The sequence below is a fragment of the Coptis chinensis genome, chromosome 7, assembly GCF_015680905.1.
Source record: "Coptis chinensis isolate HL-2020 chromosome 7, ASM1568090v1, whole genome shotgun sequence".
NCBI lineage: Eukaryota > Viridiplantae > Streptophyta > Magnoliopsida > Ranunculales > Ranunculaceae > Coptis > Coptis chinensis.
In genome coordinates, this window is record NC_141462.1 from 22,706,012 (window position 1) to 22,724,096 (window position 18,085).

At 36.5% G+C, this 18,085-nt stretch overlaps 1 protein-coding gene and 2 long non-coding RNA genes across 6 annotated transcripts; 1 reads left to right on the plus strand and 2 right to left on the minus strand.

Annotated features, from left to right (window-relative positions):
- Nucleotides 1-231: 231 nt before the first annotated feature.
- Nucleotides 232-13,105, minus strand: LOC147486647 (uncharacterized). Its single transcript, XR_015202199.1, has 4 exons — nt 13,010-13,105; nt 6,938-7,059; nt 1,265-1,336; nt 232-866 (listed from the first exon to the last, which is right to left on the minus strand). It is a non-coding gene; the product is annotated as an uncharacterized LOC147486647 (long non-coding RNA).
- LOC147486648 (putative F-box protein At1g49610) lies at nt 10,704-15,559 on the plus strand. 4 transcript variants are annotated; one of them, XM_086572828.1, is made up of 5 exons: nt 10,718-10,775; nt 11,041-12,184; nt 13,108-13,284; nt 13,389-13,715; nt 14,120-15,559. In XM_086572828.1, exons 2-4 carry the CDS (start codon nt 11,204-11,206, stop codon nt 13,704-13,706), a joined length of 1,476 nt encoding a protein of 491 aa, XP_086428954.1. In that variant the 5' UTR covers nt 10,718-10,775; nt 11,041-11,203; the 3' UTR covers nt 13,707-13,715; nt 14,120-15,559. The 4 variants fall into 4 exon arrangements, with proteins under 4 accessions (XP_086428953.1, XP_086428954.1, XP_086428956.1 ...); XM_086572830.1 differs by having other exon boundaries at nt 11,041-11,803; XM_086572827.1 differs by lacking the exon at nt 14,120-15,559 and having other exon boundaries at nt 10,704-10,775; nt 13,389-13,860.
- Nucleotides 15,560-15,621: 62 nt separating this feature from the next.
- Nucleotides 15,622-16,953, minus strand: LOC147486649 (uncharacterized). The gene is made up of 2 exons (XR_015202198.1): nt 16,651-16,953; nt 15,622-15,911 (listed from the first exon to the last, which is right to left on the minus strand). It is a non-coding gene; the product is annotated as an uncharacterized LOC147486649 (long non-coding RNA).
- Between the last annotated feature and the right edge of the window lie 1,132 nt (nt 16,954-18,085).

Genomic DNA, 18,085 nt, shown 5'->3' on the forward strand with positions numbered 1-18,085 from the left:
TGGGAAATTACGACTATTCTACGCTAATCGAAATCAAGCTTCATCAAGGTTTTTCAACCCCCTCTAATGGAGGTTTAGCCGAGAATCATAAACAAGACATATATAAAGATTTGAACTTTATTTGTTTAAACTCAATTCGAAACTACTCATGCAATAATTGAATTAAACTAATAATGACAAATAAGTAAATCTAAGGATTTAAGCTAATAAATAAATGAAAATGAAACTAGATTATGGAGAACTAATTAACTTTATTTATCTAATGAATAGCAATAACAATAATTTAATACTGAATTTAAGGCAAGAATAAAAACTAATTAATTAATCTAAAACTAGATCTAGAACTAAGGTTTAATTGCTACTTTTCTTATCCTAACCTAATTTATTTTCTAACCTAACTATCTACTTTTCTACAAAGAGTCAAGCTTTTGTTTTTATACTTTCAGATCCAAAAATCGTGCATGGGCTTGGAGCCATATTTTGGGCTGGAAAATCGGGCCCAAAATCCAATTTCTTTAGTCCAAAATGGGCTCTTCAGCTGCAATTGGCTTCGACAAACTTTTGGTCCACTTCTACTCCTCTGATTGGGTCAAGGCTTAGACCATTGGAAATCTCTTTCCGAGCCGATCGTTTTGACATAAGGTAGGCCCAATTCCGAGGTCTGAGTCCAAAGATACGGCCTTCGGAAGTTCTCACGACTTTGTGTGTTGTTTTACGCACTCGTCGACGACTTTTTTTGGACCGGGCTTTACAAAGGCTTTGTCTTCTTGAATCTTGGCCTTTAATCATAGAACTCCTTAGCAACCGACCTTTGCTCCTTTATCTCGCTAAAGTGGCACATTTCTGCACATCATAGACTTTGAAGCCTGAAATGCATAAAAAACACGTAATCAGTATTAACTCTTAATTATTACTCACATAATTGGTCTAAAAGTATGATGGTTAAGGGGTTAAAACTACAGTTTTGGGCTTTTATCATTAGGCTAATATGTAGGTAATAATCCTTGCATCTATCTATAAATATGTTACATGAGTATCTATGATTGTTAGCAATAAGTTTCTGAAATCTAGGCTAGAGTACTTATTCTACAAATCCTGTGAGAATATAGCCTAAAGCTTTATATGAGTGAAACATTTGAAAAATGACACAAGGGAGAAGTAAAATCCGGATAGAAAAATCACACGTCCACTTGCTTGATCACTATACCATATCCTAAGCGAGAATTTAGGCCCTCTTTGGATCGATATAGCCAGAAATTCAAACCTATGAATTATTTTCCGCTAGTCGCCCCTCTGAGCCTTTCTTGAGCCTTTCATAAACCGCAAATCCTTTACCCTGTTACAAAACAAAACAAAATAAAAAATCAACCTACTCAATTCTTTGAATAAGTCTGAGAATAGAGATGAAGAATAGAAAAGGGAAGAACCTTTGAAATCAAGAATTTGTTAGTCGCTTCAGATGAGAAAAGTAAGTTTCCATCCAAATAAAAAAAATAAAAAATAAAAATAAAAAAAAAATAAAGAGTTAGATATCCAAAAATAGAATCAAATGAGGCAAAAGCCAAAGAAAAAGAAAAATATGGCTAAGGATGGAAACAAAGTGTAAAACCAAAAGTCAAAACAAGGTTTTCTCTAGTTATATAATATGAAGACTCTATTATCTCAGACTTGTCCTTTTTGAATATCCATTTTCTTCCTTCTTAAACCATCTCCTAATCCCCACAACACCTAATAAAGACCTCTAGCTCAATTAGGAATAGGTTAGTGTGATAGTAAGTGGCAAATGTGTTTGATCGACTCCGGCTTCCTTGTGTGTCATTGAGATTGTAAGGTAAGTGTGCCCACTGCACACTGGAGTAGCGAAACTTGAGCGGAAAAATCAGAGTGGTTTTTGTCTTGACATTTATGTGAGGACCTACTTAAGGACGCTACTCCAAGTTTTCAGAAATGGACCTGCTAATACATCTCATAGTATTACTCATTGTATATATGTTTATTCGTAGATGATTGATTATTATGAATATATTAGCTTAGGTTTCGACTTGATTATTTTGTATTCATTGCTAGTGAGATGTATAGATAATTGAGACATAGATAAGGAAACAATAGTTTTATTTCTGAGTCATTGTAGTATAGATGAAGTTTGTGAGTACCTTTACTGAAAAACTCTCACTAGGCTATAACTCGTCCACTAGGGAATTCCTAGTGGTTTAAGGCCTTGTTGTATATGGTCAATGCAATCGCACTTGGCGAAAAGAGATTAGTTAGAACTCCATTTTTGGTTACTTATGCTAATTTCTCATATTTGCTTGAGGACAAGAAAAATGTTGTTTGGGGGTGGTTTGATAAGAGCCCAAAAACTGTAGTTTTAACCCCTTAACAATAATACTTTTAGACCAATTATGCGAATAATAAATAAAAGTTAATACTAATTATGTGCTTTTATGTATTTCAGGCATTGAAGTCAATTATGTACAGAAATGTGCCACTTTGGTGATATAAAGGAGCAAAGGTTGGTTGCTAAGAAGTTTTGTGATTAAAGGCCAAGACGGGCAGAAACAGCACACAAAAATCAGCAAAACTTCTGAACACCGTATCTTTGGACTCAAGCCTTGGAATTGGGCGTACCTTATGTCAAAACGACCAGGTCGGAAAGAGCTTTCTAATGATCCAAACTTTGACCCAATCAGATGAGCAGAAGTAGATGAAAAGCCTGTTGAAGTCAAAGCCAGCTGAAAATGGCCCTGTGGACTGAAGAAATTGGGTTTTGGGCTCGATTTTCCTGCCCAAAACATAAACCCTCAGCCCATGCACGAAAATGTGGATCTGGTCTCCTCCATTTCCACACACAAAACTTAGCTCTTAAGTATCAATTAAGTTAGGATAGAAAGTAGCCATTAAAGCTTAGTTCTAGATCTAGTTTTTTCAAGGGTTATTTAGACTTTGGTCCTAACAATAGTGGGTTTATTAGGGTTTGGTCCATAAAATCTTGAATATTAGGGTTTAGTACTAGTTCTGGTTGTTGACTAACCAACTAAGTTGACTGTGGTCAATCTGCTTATATTTTTGAAATGGCAATAATAGCCCTCGCGTGCAACATCATGTGAATATATAAGTTAGACTTTGATACAAGAAAAAAGGTCATCTTCTAAAACTTGGTCCCTACTGTTATTTGACAAATTAGAGTTTAGTCCTACTTGTCAACCATTAAAAAAAACCAATCTTAACAATGGAGGATCCCTTTTCCTTCTTATTTACCCCGGCCCCTAACTCAGTTTCAGACGTTGGAAAAGGAACAACTATAACCTATGCTCGTTCCTCTTCTATGGATTCTAGGTAAACAAACCTTTCTCTCACCAAGATCGATCGAGGGGAGATCCAAAGCCCTTTCCCTTTAACAGCTGAGGCAAGACCAACCCATTTCTTTAACGTCTTCGAACCCTAGAAATGCCAGAACTCTATCTCCTTCGGACCCTGAGCCCCCTACTTCACTGGAGACTGAACTACCTAAGCCTGAGATGAAATCCCATTATAAACACCTATCAATAGAACCACAAGCAAACCTTCATTGACTCTGAACGAGATTCCAATAAATCCCCTCACTCCAGCGGATAGAGGAGGGGTATTATTGTCATTTCAATTTTAGTTGTCGCTAATGGAGCTATGGATTGTGATTGAGCTTAGCTTAGCTGACCTACTCGAAGGTACGATTTAGATCCTCGAATTGCGTTTGGTGTGTGTCGAGTGTTGAAATTGACATTTCTGATTGGTAAAGTGTTCAATAAGAGCCTGAATGGACTCTAAAGTCCGCTTCAGGAGTGAACTACCCGATTTTGTTCCAAGGCCTGGGAATTGGGCTAACATAACCTCCCTCGACGACTGGGGCTCCTTGTTGTTCTCCTCGATTTGATGAGTCTAGTCTTTGATTTGATTCCGTGTGTTGTTCGCTTCTAGATTGGCTTGCGGCAAGAGTTGTTCGATGCGGAAGGTGAACTTATTCGATCCCGTAGCGTAGTAAGAACAGAGCCCCTTCTGTGCCACCACAATCAAGAAAAACCACTATTTCATCTGGTCCTGGTAAACATGGAGAGAGCTTTGCTTTCTTCATAGTAGTCAAGTCATCTTAGCGCCTCTGGTTGTTTAGGCCCCTGTTTTGGCCCATTCTTTAATGGTTGACAAGTAGAACTAAACTCTAATTTGTCAAATAACAGTAGGGACCAAGTCCTAGAAGATGACCTTATTTCTTGTATTAAAGTCTAACTTATATATTTACGTGATTTTGCACGCGAGGGGTATTATTGTCATTTCAAATATATAAGCAGATTTACCACAATCAACAACCAAAACTAGGACTAAACCCTAATATTCAAGTTTTTCTGGACCAAACCCTAATAAACCAACTATTATGAGGACCAAAGTCTAAAAAACCCTTTTTTCAATTAATTAATTAGTTGTTATTTTTGTTTTAATTTCAGTATTGAATGATTGTTATTTAGTTGTTAGATCAATAAAATATTTAGTTCTTGATAATCTAATTTCGTTTTCCATTAACTATTAGTTTCAATTCTTAGATTTACTTATTTGTCAGTATTAGTTTAAATCAATTATTACATAAGTAGTTTCCATTGAGTTTAAATAAGCAAAGTTCCAATCTTTTTATAATGTCTAGTTTTAATTCATATGGAAATGATAGTTTGATGAATCAAGGCTAAACCTCCATTAGAGGGGTTTGATGAAACCTTGATGAAAACTTGATTGTGTAGTGTAGAATCGTTGTAAGAGTCTATTCCACTCTAGAAGTCGTTGATTCGCCATGAGAATGGGTGGACTTCCTCACATGCTAGTTATGAATTAGTAGAGATGCCATGTATAATTAGGGATTAGAACGACCAATTCTTACCATAAGAACGTAAGAATTAGATTACAACAATCTATGCTAGTTCTTAAGTTGGATTCAAAGTGGATTCAACTCCCCCCTAATTCTTATTCTAGATTCAAACTTTAGTATTCTGTAGCATTTCGTAGTTGAATCATTATAATTCCATTATCTTGTTAGTATAAATTGCATCGTAGTATAATTCGTAAAACTCTCATTGACTTTGATAGGATTGATAGTCGTAGAAAACTTGAATGCTAAAGAACTAGGAGTGGAACGAATCTTCTATTCCAACTCTACTTCAATAGTATCAAGAGTAGAAATCTTTGATAAGAACTGTGTTACGATAAAGTTTTAGTTTTACTTCCGTTTATTCTTCATCGTTTATTCAGAGTAGAATTATATTCACTTTTCTTTAGTTATCAAGGGGTTTGATAAAGCTTGATGTGTTAGTTAGAATTATTGTATTTAAGTGTTTCATTCTAGTAGGTTAGTTTATTCGCCATGAGAATGGGTTGAACTTCCTCACATGCTGATTATTAGTTGGTAAAGATTGTCATGAATAATTAGGGATCAAATACTTAATCTTTATTGGTTAAGATTGCAATAATCTACACTAGCACATTAGGAATCCATCAAAGTGCAATCAAATCCCCCTAATCCCTTCTCCATATTCACATCTTAGTATTTAATTGCCTTAGTATAAGTTAGAACAATTTAATTAGTTCAATTACCATATTAGTATAATCACAATCCATTACTCTCATTAATTTTGTTAGAATCGATTAAACTAACGAAACTTACATCTAAATAAATTAAGAGTGGGTCGAATTCTCTACTCCACATATTGCATGATAATCGAGAGTAGATAACTTTGATCATATAGCGTAAAATAGCTTTAGTTTTACTTATTCATAGCATAACTAGTTAAGAGTAGGTAAAACTATTATTTTACGGTTTATCAGTTAACGTTCATGACAGGAGTAGGCTTATGTTGAACAGAAATGGCTTCTACCTTTTTTGTGAGAGATTCAATTAGAGTTCTAAGCTCGGGATAAGTTTTAACCTCAAACATACTGGAATCCTTGGCTGTGGAAAAAGAATTAGCGGAGCGGGGGATGTCGTTACCCTAATTATTATTATGCTTAGATTGATCTTCTATAAACCTATAAACCTCTGAGGCTCCTTTACTAAGGAAACTACCCTCATTCATCATATCAAGAACCTTTTTATGCTGATGTGAAAACCCCTTGAAGAAGGCACGAACAAGCGTGTCTTTCGCAAGGTTATGATGTGGACACTCTATAAGAAGATCAGTATACCAGTTCGGGCCTCGAGAAGGATTCATGAGGGTTCTGGCAAAAGAAATGAATCTTTTGAATCATTTCATCTGTCTTCAGCGGTGGGTAAAACTGTTTCATAAACAATTGAACGAGTTTGGCCCATGAGTCCACAAAATTAGGCGTTTGGGCAGTTAACCAAGACACCGCCTTATCGGCTAGGGTGAAAGGAAACACCCTCAGTTTAATTTGTTCAGAACCTACGCTAGGATGATGTAATGTAGTGAGAACTTGTTTTATCCCACTCATATACTGATAAGGCTTTTCGCGGTCTAAACCATGAAAAACGGGTAACAAATTAAATATATTTCGGGGAATTCGAAAATCCCCCACTGGGTCTGCAAGAACGATGCAAGACTTAGGGCCATCATTTAGGGCTTTATAAAAATTATAAGAGAAGTCTCTACTTCTTCAGCCATTGATGCAGGTGTAGTGTGTGATATTCTAGATAGGCGTGTGCGTTGACGTTTACGATAGATAACGTTAAATGTTGGTTTTCTCTTACCAGACCTTAATCTAAAGCAAGGCAATCAAACAACAACCTGATATACTAGAATTTAAACTCCTCTGACAGAAGAAACGAGGAGTGAAAGAAGGAGTACCTGAATGCTTTCTTGCTACGTGTATGAATAGTGTCTTTTATACGCAATCTCAGTGTATAGAAGAGGTTTGGAACACTGAATAAAAAATAACTTGAAAGAAAAGAGAGTCTGTAACTAACCTGTGAATCGGGCTTTCTTCAGAAGGGCGTGGGTGCACTTAAATATCAAGCAACAATGGCGCGAGCGCACTCTGTGATTTTTGTTAGAAACAGGCTTTCGCGTGGTTCTTAATGGGCTGGGCCTGCAATTTAGAAATAAAACTCGAAATTAGAATACTGGAAGGAAGGGCGCGGGCGGGCTCCGAAGCAGAGTAAATAGGGTGCGAGCGCGCTCCGAGTACAAATCCAAAAAAAATCCTGTAGACTTCCAAGAGCAATTTTCTGTTTTTTTGAAAAAAGTAAACACAGTGAAAACACAAACAATCAGGTAGGTGGGTGAAGTGGGATATTGGTAGAATTGAAAACACGAAGGGAAAACTATTCTAAACATAATTAAGATTGCAGCGGTGCCATTTGACAATACTAAAAATAATAAGTTTCTATCCTAATGAATAGTGATTTTGCTAGGAATAAGAAAACTAAATTATTCTAGGTTTATATCAAATTCTTACTGTCAATTATCATGCAATAACTTGAGTAAAGATTCGTTCTACTCCTAATTGCTTAGAACGTAGTAATTTCACTAACTTAAACAATTCAACAATATTAATGAAAGCAATGTTTTTAATAAGACTAATATGTGGGAATAACTAATTAAGATATTCTAAATTATACTATAGAAATTAAATACTAAAATTGAATATGAGAAAAAGGGATTAGGGAGATTTGATATCCACCTTGATTTGTCCTTAATATGCTAGTATAGATTTTTATTGTAACCCTAATATTTATGTTTTCACACAAGGTTCAACATAAAGGTTAGGTATTTTTATCTCTAATTATTCATGGCATCTCTAACTAACTAATAATTAGCATGAGAGGTAGTTTAAACCCATTCTCATGGTGAATAAACTACCCTCTAGATTGAAACTCTTAAAAGTAATTATTCTATACTAACACATCGAGTCTTCATCAAAGCTTCAATAAAACCCCTCTAATGGAGGTTTCATAAATAAAAGAATAAGAAGACATGATAGAAGAATATAATGAACTTGGATTTTATTAATGGTGGCTAGGCTAAATAACATAAACTAGGTTTACTAAAAATAAAAACTAAGAGACAAGAGACTAATTAACTAATGGGAGAGAGCTTTAGATTTTTGCCTTAGTCCTCTTTATATAGGAGAGGGCTAGGTTTACAATTTCATCCATGGGCTTTGGAGCCATGTTTTGGGCCACTAAATCAAGCCCAAAACCTAATTACTTAAGCCCAAAGAGGGTTTCTCTGCTAGAAATTACTGCAACAGCCTTTTCGTCCAATTTTACTCTTCTGATTAGATCATGACTTAGACCATTAGAAAGCTCTTTCCAAGCCGGTCTTTTTGACAAATAATATGACTAATTCCGAGGTCTATGTCCAAAGATACAGCCTACAAAAGTTCTGTTGACTTTTATACTCTATTTCTGCCTGCATTGACTTTGACTTTTCAATTTTGCTTGGGCTTTAAAAAAGTTTTTTCTCCTTGAAACATGGGGTTTAACCATAGAACTTCTTAGCAATCAACATTTGCTCATTTCTTTTGCAAAAGTGACATATTTCTTCACATAATTGATTCCAAAATCTAAAATACACAAAAGTACGTAAACAGTACTAACTCTTATTTATTATAAATATAATTGGCTTATATGTAATGTTATTAAGGGGTTAAAACTACAGTTTTTGGCTCTTATCATGAACCCCAAATCCATAAGGTCAAGATCATTGATAAAACTATTAAACTCTATCATACTTTTATTAACTACACATGTACCTCCTATTTTTTCATCCAAACTAGTGATAACATTGAAATCACCAAACATGAGCCATGGATCAGTAACATAGGTAGCTAACTCACGCAATTCATTCCACACCAGATGTCTTTGAGTAGCATCAGGGTGACCATAAGCAAAACTAAATATCCAAGGAACATTAGCATGATAATTATTAAATTTACTTGTAACTTGGTTAAGGGTGGCTCCAAGAATATCAAGGTCACAACCATCCCTCCATAGAATAGCAAGGCCGCCTTTCAACCCCATTGCTAGAACATAAAAGACTCACTGAACTTTAGACTCTTAGCTACCAACCTAATACGCTTCTCCTTAACTTTTATTTCACATAAACATATCACATCCACTTCGTGTTACCAGATGAGAAGATTTAGTTATTGAACCGTCGTGGAGGATCTTATTCCCCGACAGTTCTAGACCACTATCATTTCCACTGAGGTGGCTGTGATGGGACAGCCACTGCGAACCCTTGATTGCGGACATTTGAGCCTTGGGAACCTTTCCTTGCACTATTACCTTCATCAGCACCATGTTGTGCTATTGAACCTTCACTTGAGCTTAGGACGGACCTATCCACTTCCTTTTCTGTGAACCTTCCATCTAAAATGTTGGCTTCTGGGTTAAAATCCAACCTACGTGCTACCATAGAGTTGTCCACTGCCAACGGGATTGGTTGTGTGACATTGTCATCAAAGTCATACTCCTGGGGTAGCAATTCATTATAGAAGTTTTGTCCATCTTCCCCATCACTAAAACCAGGGTGTATTGCTTCAAAACCATTGTTATTGTTCTCCTCCTCTTGATCAGGGTTTAGGGGGACATATGGAACCATGGGAGACTAGGACTACGAGTTTACTAAAGCAACAGGAATACCGAATATAGGATCCTCAGATATCTCCATTGTCACCAAGTACGGTACGAGTTTAAAACAGTGTATTTGAAAAAAAAAACACTTAGTTCGTGTTTTAAACGAAACGTCTTTGGAAAAAAAAAAACGAATAAAAAAAAAAAAAAAAAAAAAAAGCGGGTTTTTCTTCATTATATCAAAAAAATGGGGATAAAGAATAAAAAGATAAAGTTTAAAAAAAGGTAAAAGAATTGTTTAAATTAAAAAAAAAAAAATACAAATGAAAGAAAATTCAAATACATGAAAAAAATCATTACGGTAAAACCGATGATAAAGAATATAATAATAGTCCATAAAATTGAATTTGATTTTTGGTTTGGCCCGTAAAAAATGGAAAAAGAATTGACACATAAAATTAAAAAAACATGGTTGATAATACAAATGAAAGAAAATTCAAATACATGAAAGGGACTATCAAATTATCATTACTCATCCAAATACTAGAAGTTTTAGATTCAAGATTGATACCAAAACACGACTTTAAATAAGATACTACTAATTACCAACCATAATGGCATAATCAAGTTCTACAAATAAGTTAATAACTTTAAAATTTATAATTAATTATTAATAGTCCAAAACAAAATAAAATTGTCTCAATAAATCAATCTAACTTGCTATTCCGATGGAGGGACTCTTCAAAAATCGTAAACTCAAAACCCCTTTTTTTTTCTTCTTTTTCGTTTCAAATACCGTTTCTTTTAGATTTAAAAAAAAAAAAAAAATAAAAAAAAAAAATTGTTTTAAACATGGGAGATTTTCAAAATCTCTTTGGGTTTTAAACGAAGCTTGCGGCTTTTCATTTTTAAAAACGGGTTTTTGAAAACCCGGTTTTAAACTTTGTTTTAGAACTAGATTTGCTATTTCGAGGACTTTGCCAATATCTCGGGTTTTAAACGTTTTAAGCGGGAGATTTTTCAAAATCTCGAACTTGGTGAAAATGGATATTTCACTGAATAAACCAAATTGGGCTAAGGGATTATCGAATTGGGCCCAGGCCCTCGTTTCGTCTAGTTACTTGAGTCCGGCCCAATTGGTTAAAGATTTTCTGTATACCAAATAACAAAAAGAGTCTGCCCTGCAAAAACACACCAAATCTCTTCATCTTCATGCTGTGCCCAGGTAACCCTCGTTCATTGCTTGCTGTGTTTGATTGAAATGTTTATTGACTTGATGCATTTAGTTCTTGAAAAATAAAATTGTTGAGACATTTCATATGTACTTTTTGGTGCTTTAGTTGGTTAAAAATATTCATATACCCCTTACCATTTTACCAACTCGTATGGAAAGAATTTATGCATGTTGACAATGACCCTTCGATCACTTTTTTGCCCCCCTTATGGTTGTGTATGTTGATTGAGACCTATGAATGCTATGTTCTTTTCAGGTACTTTTTGTTATTCGTTTGGTGCACACCGTGTTGCGCTATAGTAGTGATACATAAACAATAAGAGGTGCCCTCAAATATAAGCTTAGAAATTTAATTATTTTTGTTTCCTTAAAACAAGAGAAGTTGGTGAAAGGATTTCAGTGACCGTGTGGACCAAGTAATGGAAAGTGGAAATGATACTGAACTTCAGAAGAGTTGGGAACTAAGCCAAGATGATATTAAGGATCAAGATAGGATCAGTAGCTTACCAGACGACATTATGTTTCATGTTCTTTCCTTGCTTGAAATGAAAGATGTTGTGAAGACAGGCGTTCTATCAAGACGATGGGGACATCTCTGGACTAATGTCAGGACCCTGGATTTCCGTGGACCGACAAGTTGTGAAGAAGAAGCACGGGAGAAGTTTGTTAGCTTTGTAGACTACACATTGTTATTTAATGAAAGCAAGACTATCAAAACCTTTCACCTTTTATTGGGACTAACTGAAGCCTTTCCAGAGGACATCAGTGAAGAAGAAGCTAAAAGAGTTAAAGAACTCTGCTTGCATATCGATAGATGGGTTCGTCTAGCTGTGAGAAAGAAGGTTGAGATAGTCTATTTGGATTTCTTTACTGTGAATACAAGGTGGCGAGGTTGTCTTTTGAGCTTGTATCCTTACAACTTGCCTTGTAGTCTTTACATCAACAATACAATCAAGTCTTTACTATTGGCATCCTGCAGCATCGATCCAACCAGGCAACTCCAGTGGAAATATCTGAAGGTATTAAGACTATTTGACGTTAAATTGTGTGAAGAATTGGTTGAGACCATTTTAAATGGTAGTCCTTTGCTGGAAAGTTTGCATTTATTACGATGTAATGGTCTAAGAAAATTGAGTATCAAGTCCCCAAACCTAGAGTACTTGCTTCTGTTTTTTTCCGTTGAAGGATTAAGGCTTGACATCCAAGCTCCCTACTTAAAAGTATTGGAATGTATGGGAGAGATAGCAAACTACCGTCTGATTGATGTATCTTCTCTGGTTTACGCTATAGTCCGGACACACCGGATAACATGTAATGTTTCATATCAAACTATAGTCACAAGTTTTCTTACGAGTGTTCGTCGTGCAGAATGCTTAGCAGTATGCACTCGTTTCCTCGAGGTAATATTTACTTTATACTTTAAGTTTTTGTTCTTTACTTCTTTTTAATAAGCACATTTCTTCCTATATATTCAAATTTTTCAGACTGCAAAAACACAAGAAGAATTTGTACTGCAAAGCTTTGGTTATGATACAAAATGGTGTTTAAAGTGGTCATGCTTATCTTAGTTTAGGGTCTCACTACGACACAGCATCTGGAGGTGAAATTTAATCATCTTCTCAGCTACTAATTAGTTGAAAATTTGGAATAGTTTCCTCTTTGTTGTCTGTATGATGTTTAGGTTTTATTTGAAGATTCTGTCTCATGACTGTTATCCTACGTTTTGTGTTCAGCTATCTTCTTGCAATATACTAATCAGAGAAGATCTGTTAGCAGACACCTAGACATTACTAAACTAGCACAACAGTGGGGTCTCCAGTTGATATAAAACATGCAGCGTTTATGGCGCAAAGAAGAAACTTCAATCTAGCAAACTTAGAAGACTAGAGGGAAGATACTTATAATCCAATAAGTGACCTTTATCTAGAACAGATGTAGAACTTGGTAGATATATAAAGCAACAGTATATGACACACCTTTTGAGTGCATGACATAAAGACTATATCAGTCCTATGTTAGCTACTTAGCGCTCATTCTATTTGTGATCTCATTTCTTTTGTGATTGCTGTTGGGATGTAATAGATGACGACGCTGTTGGAAATAGAAAGCCTTCCTACTCCATTTACTGATTGTCTGATTGCACTTACCTTAAACTTATTGCCGAAACCTTTATGTTGAACAGATGTGGAATTTGATAAATATTTAAGTAACAGAAGGTAACATACCTTCTATGTGCATGACATAAAGACAATGTCAGTCCTCTGTTAGCTCTTATTCTGTTTGTGATCTAACTTCTTTTGTGGTTGCTGTTGGGATGTAATAGATGGTGTCACTGCTGGAGATAGAAAGCCTTCCTACTCCATCTACTGATTGCAATTACCTTGAACTAAAGGCCAATCTTACCAAATGGGAACTCCCAGGAATACTAGCACTGCTGAGAAGTTCTTCTAATCTTAATACACTGACTATAAAGAAGGGTGATAGAGATGGCAGCATTGAAGTGCGTTCATCAAATCCTTGTTGTTCTTTTATAAGCATTTTATTTTCGATTGAGTTGTGTAGTTCATGATATATTGAATCGCTATGTTTCTTTTGGATTTGCAGTTTAGGGATGAATATCTTAAAGGCTATGATTTGAATGAAGCAAACTACTGGAGTATAATGCTGGCATCCACCTGTCTTATGGAAAAACTCAAGTCTGTTATTATATATGAATTCGATGGTGGGTCTTCTGAGATAGCATTAGTGGAGTTTCTCCTCATGAAGGCACCTATTCTGGATAAAATGGTTATTTATAGCAAAAAAGAAAAGCATTCCTCTGAAGATAGAACCCCTTCTGCCTCAAATGACAAGTCAACGCTATATGAAAAGTTGCTGAGTTTCGAAAGAGCCTCCCCTAATGGAAATTTTTTGTTCTTTTAGAAACGTACAGTTAAGTTTTCTTATTTACTTAATGTTTTGGTTTCTTTTTTGTTCACCCGAAACATGTCACCCTCTTCTTCTTCTTTTTGAAAAAGAGTTGTGGATTAGGCAAACACCTGTTATATTATAATCATCGAATTCTGATTGCTACAAATGCGTCTTTATCCGCCTCTTATTTTAGAATCTAACGAGGAGATAAGGAACAGTGAAATGTTAAGTAGGTGAAAAAATGTCAAAGAAAGAAATTAACCAAAGAGGTGGGGACCAAATAGACTCAAACAGTCACCTATGCATGTTTGTAACTTTGTACATCTCACTTTTCCAATTAACTGGTTCTTAGATAAATGTACAAGAACAAGTCCAGATCTTCCCATCTGTATGAGAATCAATTCACTTACTGAATTTCACGACAGATTTTTAGAAGTTGGAAGTCTTGTAGTGCCAAAGATCTAATACCTGAAAACTGCGGCCTAGGCTTCGTAACAAAGTATTACTGAACAAGGTCATGGAATGTTTGCTTATACTGGAGGAGGAGACTTGCTTTCAATTCTGTTTCAAGAGTTAAAGGCTACAGCGATTAGGCTCAGTTTATGTATTGCTCATGACTACAAAAGAATTATAGTGAATTCAGATTCATTAAGGGCAATTCACATTCTTAGGGATATTGACACTAGTCCGTGGCCATGCTGGAACCTGGTGGCTACCATTAGAAAACTTTTGCTTTGTTTCAATGAGGTTTCCTTGCTTCATGTATTTCAAGAAGAAAACAGAGGAGCTGATCACCTTGCAAAACTCTCCTTAGGCGAGAGCATGGAACACTATGTGGTATACCTCATTTATGTAATGTTTTGAACTCTATTATAGAGGAAGATGTAACAATGATTTATGAAAGGTTATCATACAGATGATTATCGGGAAAAAAAATGTTATAATATAGATGGGGATTTGTAAAATCCCTGCATCTTTTCAAAAAAGAAAAAAAAATACTGAAGAAGCTGTGGTCTTGCGAGTTTGTTTTGGTGCAAGTAGAGGTTCTCTTGGTGGTGTACTATTATTTAAAGAATTCGTGTTCCAAAGATGGCATAGCTCGACCAACGAAGTCACTGGCAATCTTAGTTTCAACTCATGATATCTCTCCAGAGAGGGACTGCCCATGAAGGAAGGGGGGCTTAACTTTAAGTGTGTTCCACACTAATAGACCTACAGTTAGAATTGGCCACTGACTTGGTAAATGCCATGCTAACTTTTGCATCACTTCAAGTTGATTACCACTGAGCTTCGTAACCTTCTTACCTTCATAGTTAGCATGTTATCAGGAGATAGGATTTTGACAACTGGAACCGTCAACAGGGAGATATTGGCTCCGTCATCAGGTTATTGCCCGCCCACAAACTCACAAAGAAAGCAGTTAAACTAGGAAGTGTAGAAAAGAATTTGTAGGGAGACTACCTGTGAGCTAATTTAATGTCAATGTTTGCATAACTCAGATTTCAGAGAACTATTGAGTTGTACGTGAAGGTCGGATTTTGTTTTCAACATAAGAGAGCTTCGATAACTCACAGGATGGTGATGAACCATGGCAGTTTCAAAAGGAGAAAGGAAGCAACACAAAGGGGAAAGATGTGGATCTGACTCCTCTTCCACCCAGGGCAAGGAAAATTCCAGCAAGATATAAATGATTTACTTTTACTGGAAATACACATGGTTTAGACTTTGGAATGAAGGTTTTATCACCTTCATGGAATTTATTTTTTGGTTTCAAAGTGGGAACTTGATCCAGCCCGGGTGGTGCTTAACCCCTAGTTTGTAAACTTATTATTATATATAATATATTCACATTTTGCCTGCAAGAAAAAAAGATAGTCAAGGGCTCAAGGCAGAACTCAAAATGCAAGTATATTCTGTGTCAAGCATGAGACTTGAAGGTCCATTAGTCCATTACCCCCACCGGTTAACTAATGCAAAAGTTCCTGGCGAGCTCAGAGGTCTATTACATGGACTCAAAGAGGAGTGTATAGGTTAGAAATTGTAATTGAAAGAGGTCGTTCAAGCTTACTAGGTGAAATTACATATAAAACTATGAGGACTCTAAGAATGGATAATTTAGCAATGTGCGGTGAATGGTTCGTGAAAGGTTAAGGATTTCCAGATCAAGACTACGGACTCTTTAGTTGGTCTTGTTGCAGGTGATTCCATCAGCTCCATCTGCGGAAGGTGTTTGAATTCCAAGGTCAAGAACACCAAATGGATTGCAAGTTATGTAATATTCGAAGACAAGACGAGCTTGCTGATCAAACTGCGTTAATCAACCTTTGTCGATCTTGTGAATGCATTAATTTAAGGAAAAGGGACAAAGTAGCTGGGATATCTAGCAGCCATTCCTGGTGCTTGATCCTCTGTAGCATATCAAGCAGCCACAATTATGCTTTCATATGGTTTTGCATTGAAATTATATATGTTTTCCAAGTTCCACAATTCCTTGAGGCTAATCTCAATTTCCTACAAAAAAGTAGTATACATATTCTAGGGTACTAAAATATTTTCTGAAGTTAGAATTATTATCAGTAATTTTAATAATAATTATTATTGTTTCCACCCTTTTTATGAAGATATTATATCAAAATTCTTCATATCTCTTTGTTCATAGATTCCATCATAAATGAAAAACTTAACGTGTAGGATTATGATATGCAGTAATATTATGGAAACATTCTTCCTTTGTGTAATGTCCTATCCTTCTTTCTTAGTAATTTCTATTTTCTCGAACTCGTATATTTTCATTATGAGCCGGAGAACCTTATGATTCTGTTTGTTTCTTTAAACCAGCAAGAAAAATTCTGTGGAACGGATCAACTCATGGAAAGTGGAAATGATAGTGAAGAGCATAAGAGCTGGGAACTAATCCAAGATACCATTAAGAATCAAGATAGGATCAGTGGCTTACCAGACGACGTCCTGTTCCATATTCTTTCCTTGCTTGAAATGAAAGATGTCGTAAAGACAGGTGTTCTATCAAGACGACGATGGGAACATCGTCTCTGGACTAATGTCCGGATCCTGGATTTTTGTGGACCGTCAAGTTATGAGAAAGAAGCACAAGAGAAGTTTGTTAGATTTGTAAACCAAACACTACTTTTTCATGAAAGCAACAGCATCAAGACCTTTAACCTTAAATTAAGACTAAGTGATGAAGTCTCTCAAGAGGCATCAATGAAGAAGAATCTAAGAGGCTAAAATAATTCTACTTGCATATTGTAGGGGAGCGATATCCTCATAGGGCATCGCAATCGCGAGGAGCATAAGCGAACTGAAGATATCGACCTCCAAGACGGACTGAACAACAACAGCCCTAGCAGCAAGCACCGCGAGTCGCGGCATAGATGAATCCAAGGCAACCTCCAAGACCGACCTGCGAGCGGCTCGAGTAGGTGGTGCGAACGAAGATATCTCAAGATCTAACACTTTGCGGATCTGAGAACTCTTCGGATAGAAACACACCCCACCGGTTGTAATGATTGCCAAGATCTTAGTGGTAATCTCATCAGGAAATAGGGACTACCGCATCTACCCCCAATCATAACAGGGCATATCCAAAATCCAATTCAACACTCATCCGCGATCTCCACCCTACATTTGCACAAAAGAGTACACGTGTCAGAAGGATCTCCTCTCCCTGAAATCTATAAATACCACCCTCTACCGAACTACGTCAGACCTGATTCTTCTCTCCCCAAGAAAAGGAAAAACGAGAGAAGATACGTAGGCAGTTCGCTCACAGCGACCTCGGTCACATCCAAAATCCAAACCCCTCCCGTTCTTCCTTGTTGTAATTAGGAGAAGATCAAAACACTCCTTTACATTGGCGCCGTGGGTTTCGATTCTTCGAGAGCCACTTTAGATCGGGCTTCATCCATCTCTAACTCTCCGACCCACGAAGCATGGTTAGCATAGAAGATCAAATTCGAACCTTGCCCACCGGTTGGGAATAACGAATGAGAGCATTTCCTTGCTTAGGGGAGGAAAATGCTACTTTACGTGCTTTCAAGGATAGTTACCAAGCAACAAAATTAAGCAACGGGCCGAACGCGGATCAATGACGTTAATCGCCAGATTAATGAGTTATCCCAAAAAGATTGGCGGACCGGCTGCGAAGAAGGATTCGACACAGATTGTGCACAAGATGCTTAAGACGTATCGCGCATCTCCGTTCACCGCAGAGGTCCTCAGTAAATCCTCTCCACACGACTTTATCCAGCCACGCTTTCCCATGTACGACGGCAACACATGCCCTGGTCAGCATGTGGCTCGCTATATTCAGAGTTTGGCACTTTACAGCTCACCCGAGTTTGATTATCTCCACTGCAGATTATTTCCAGCCA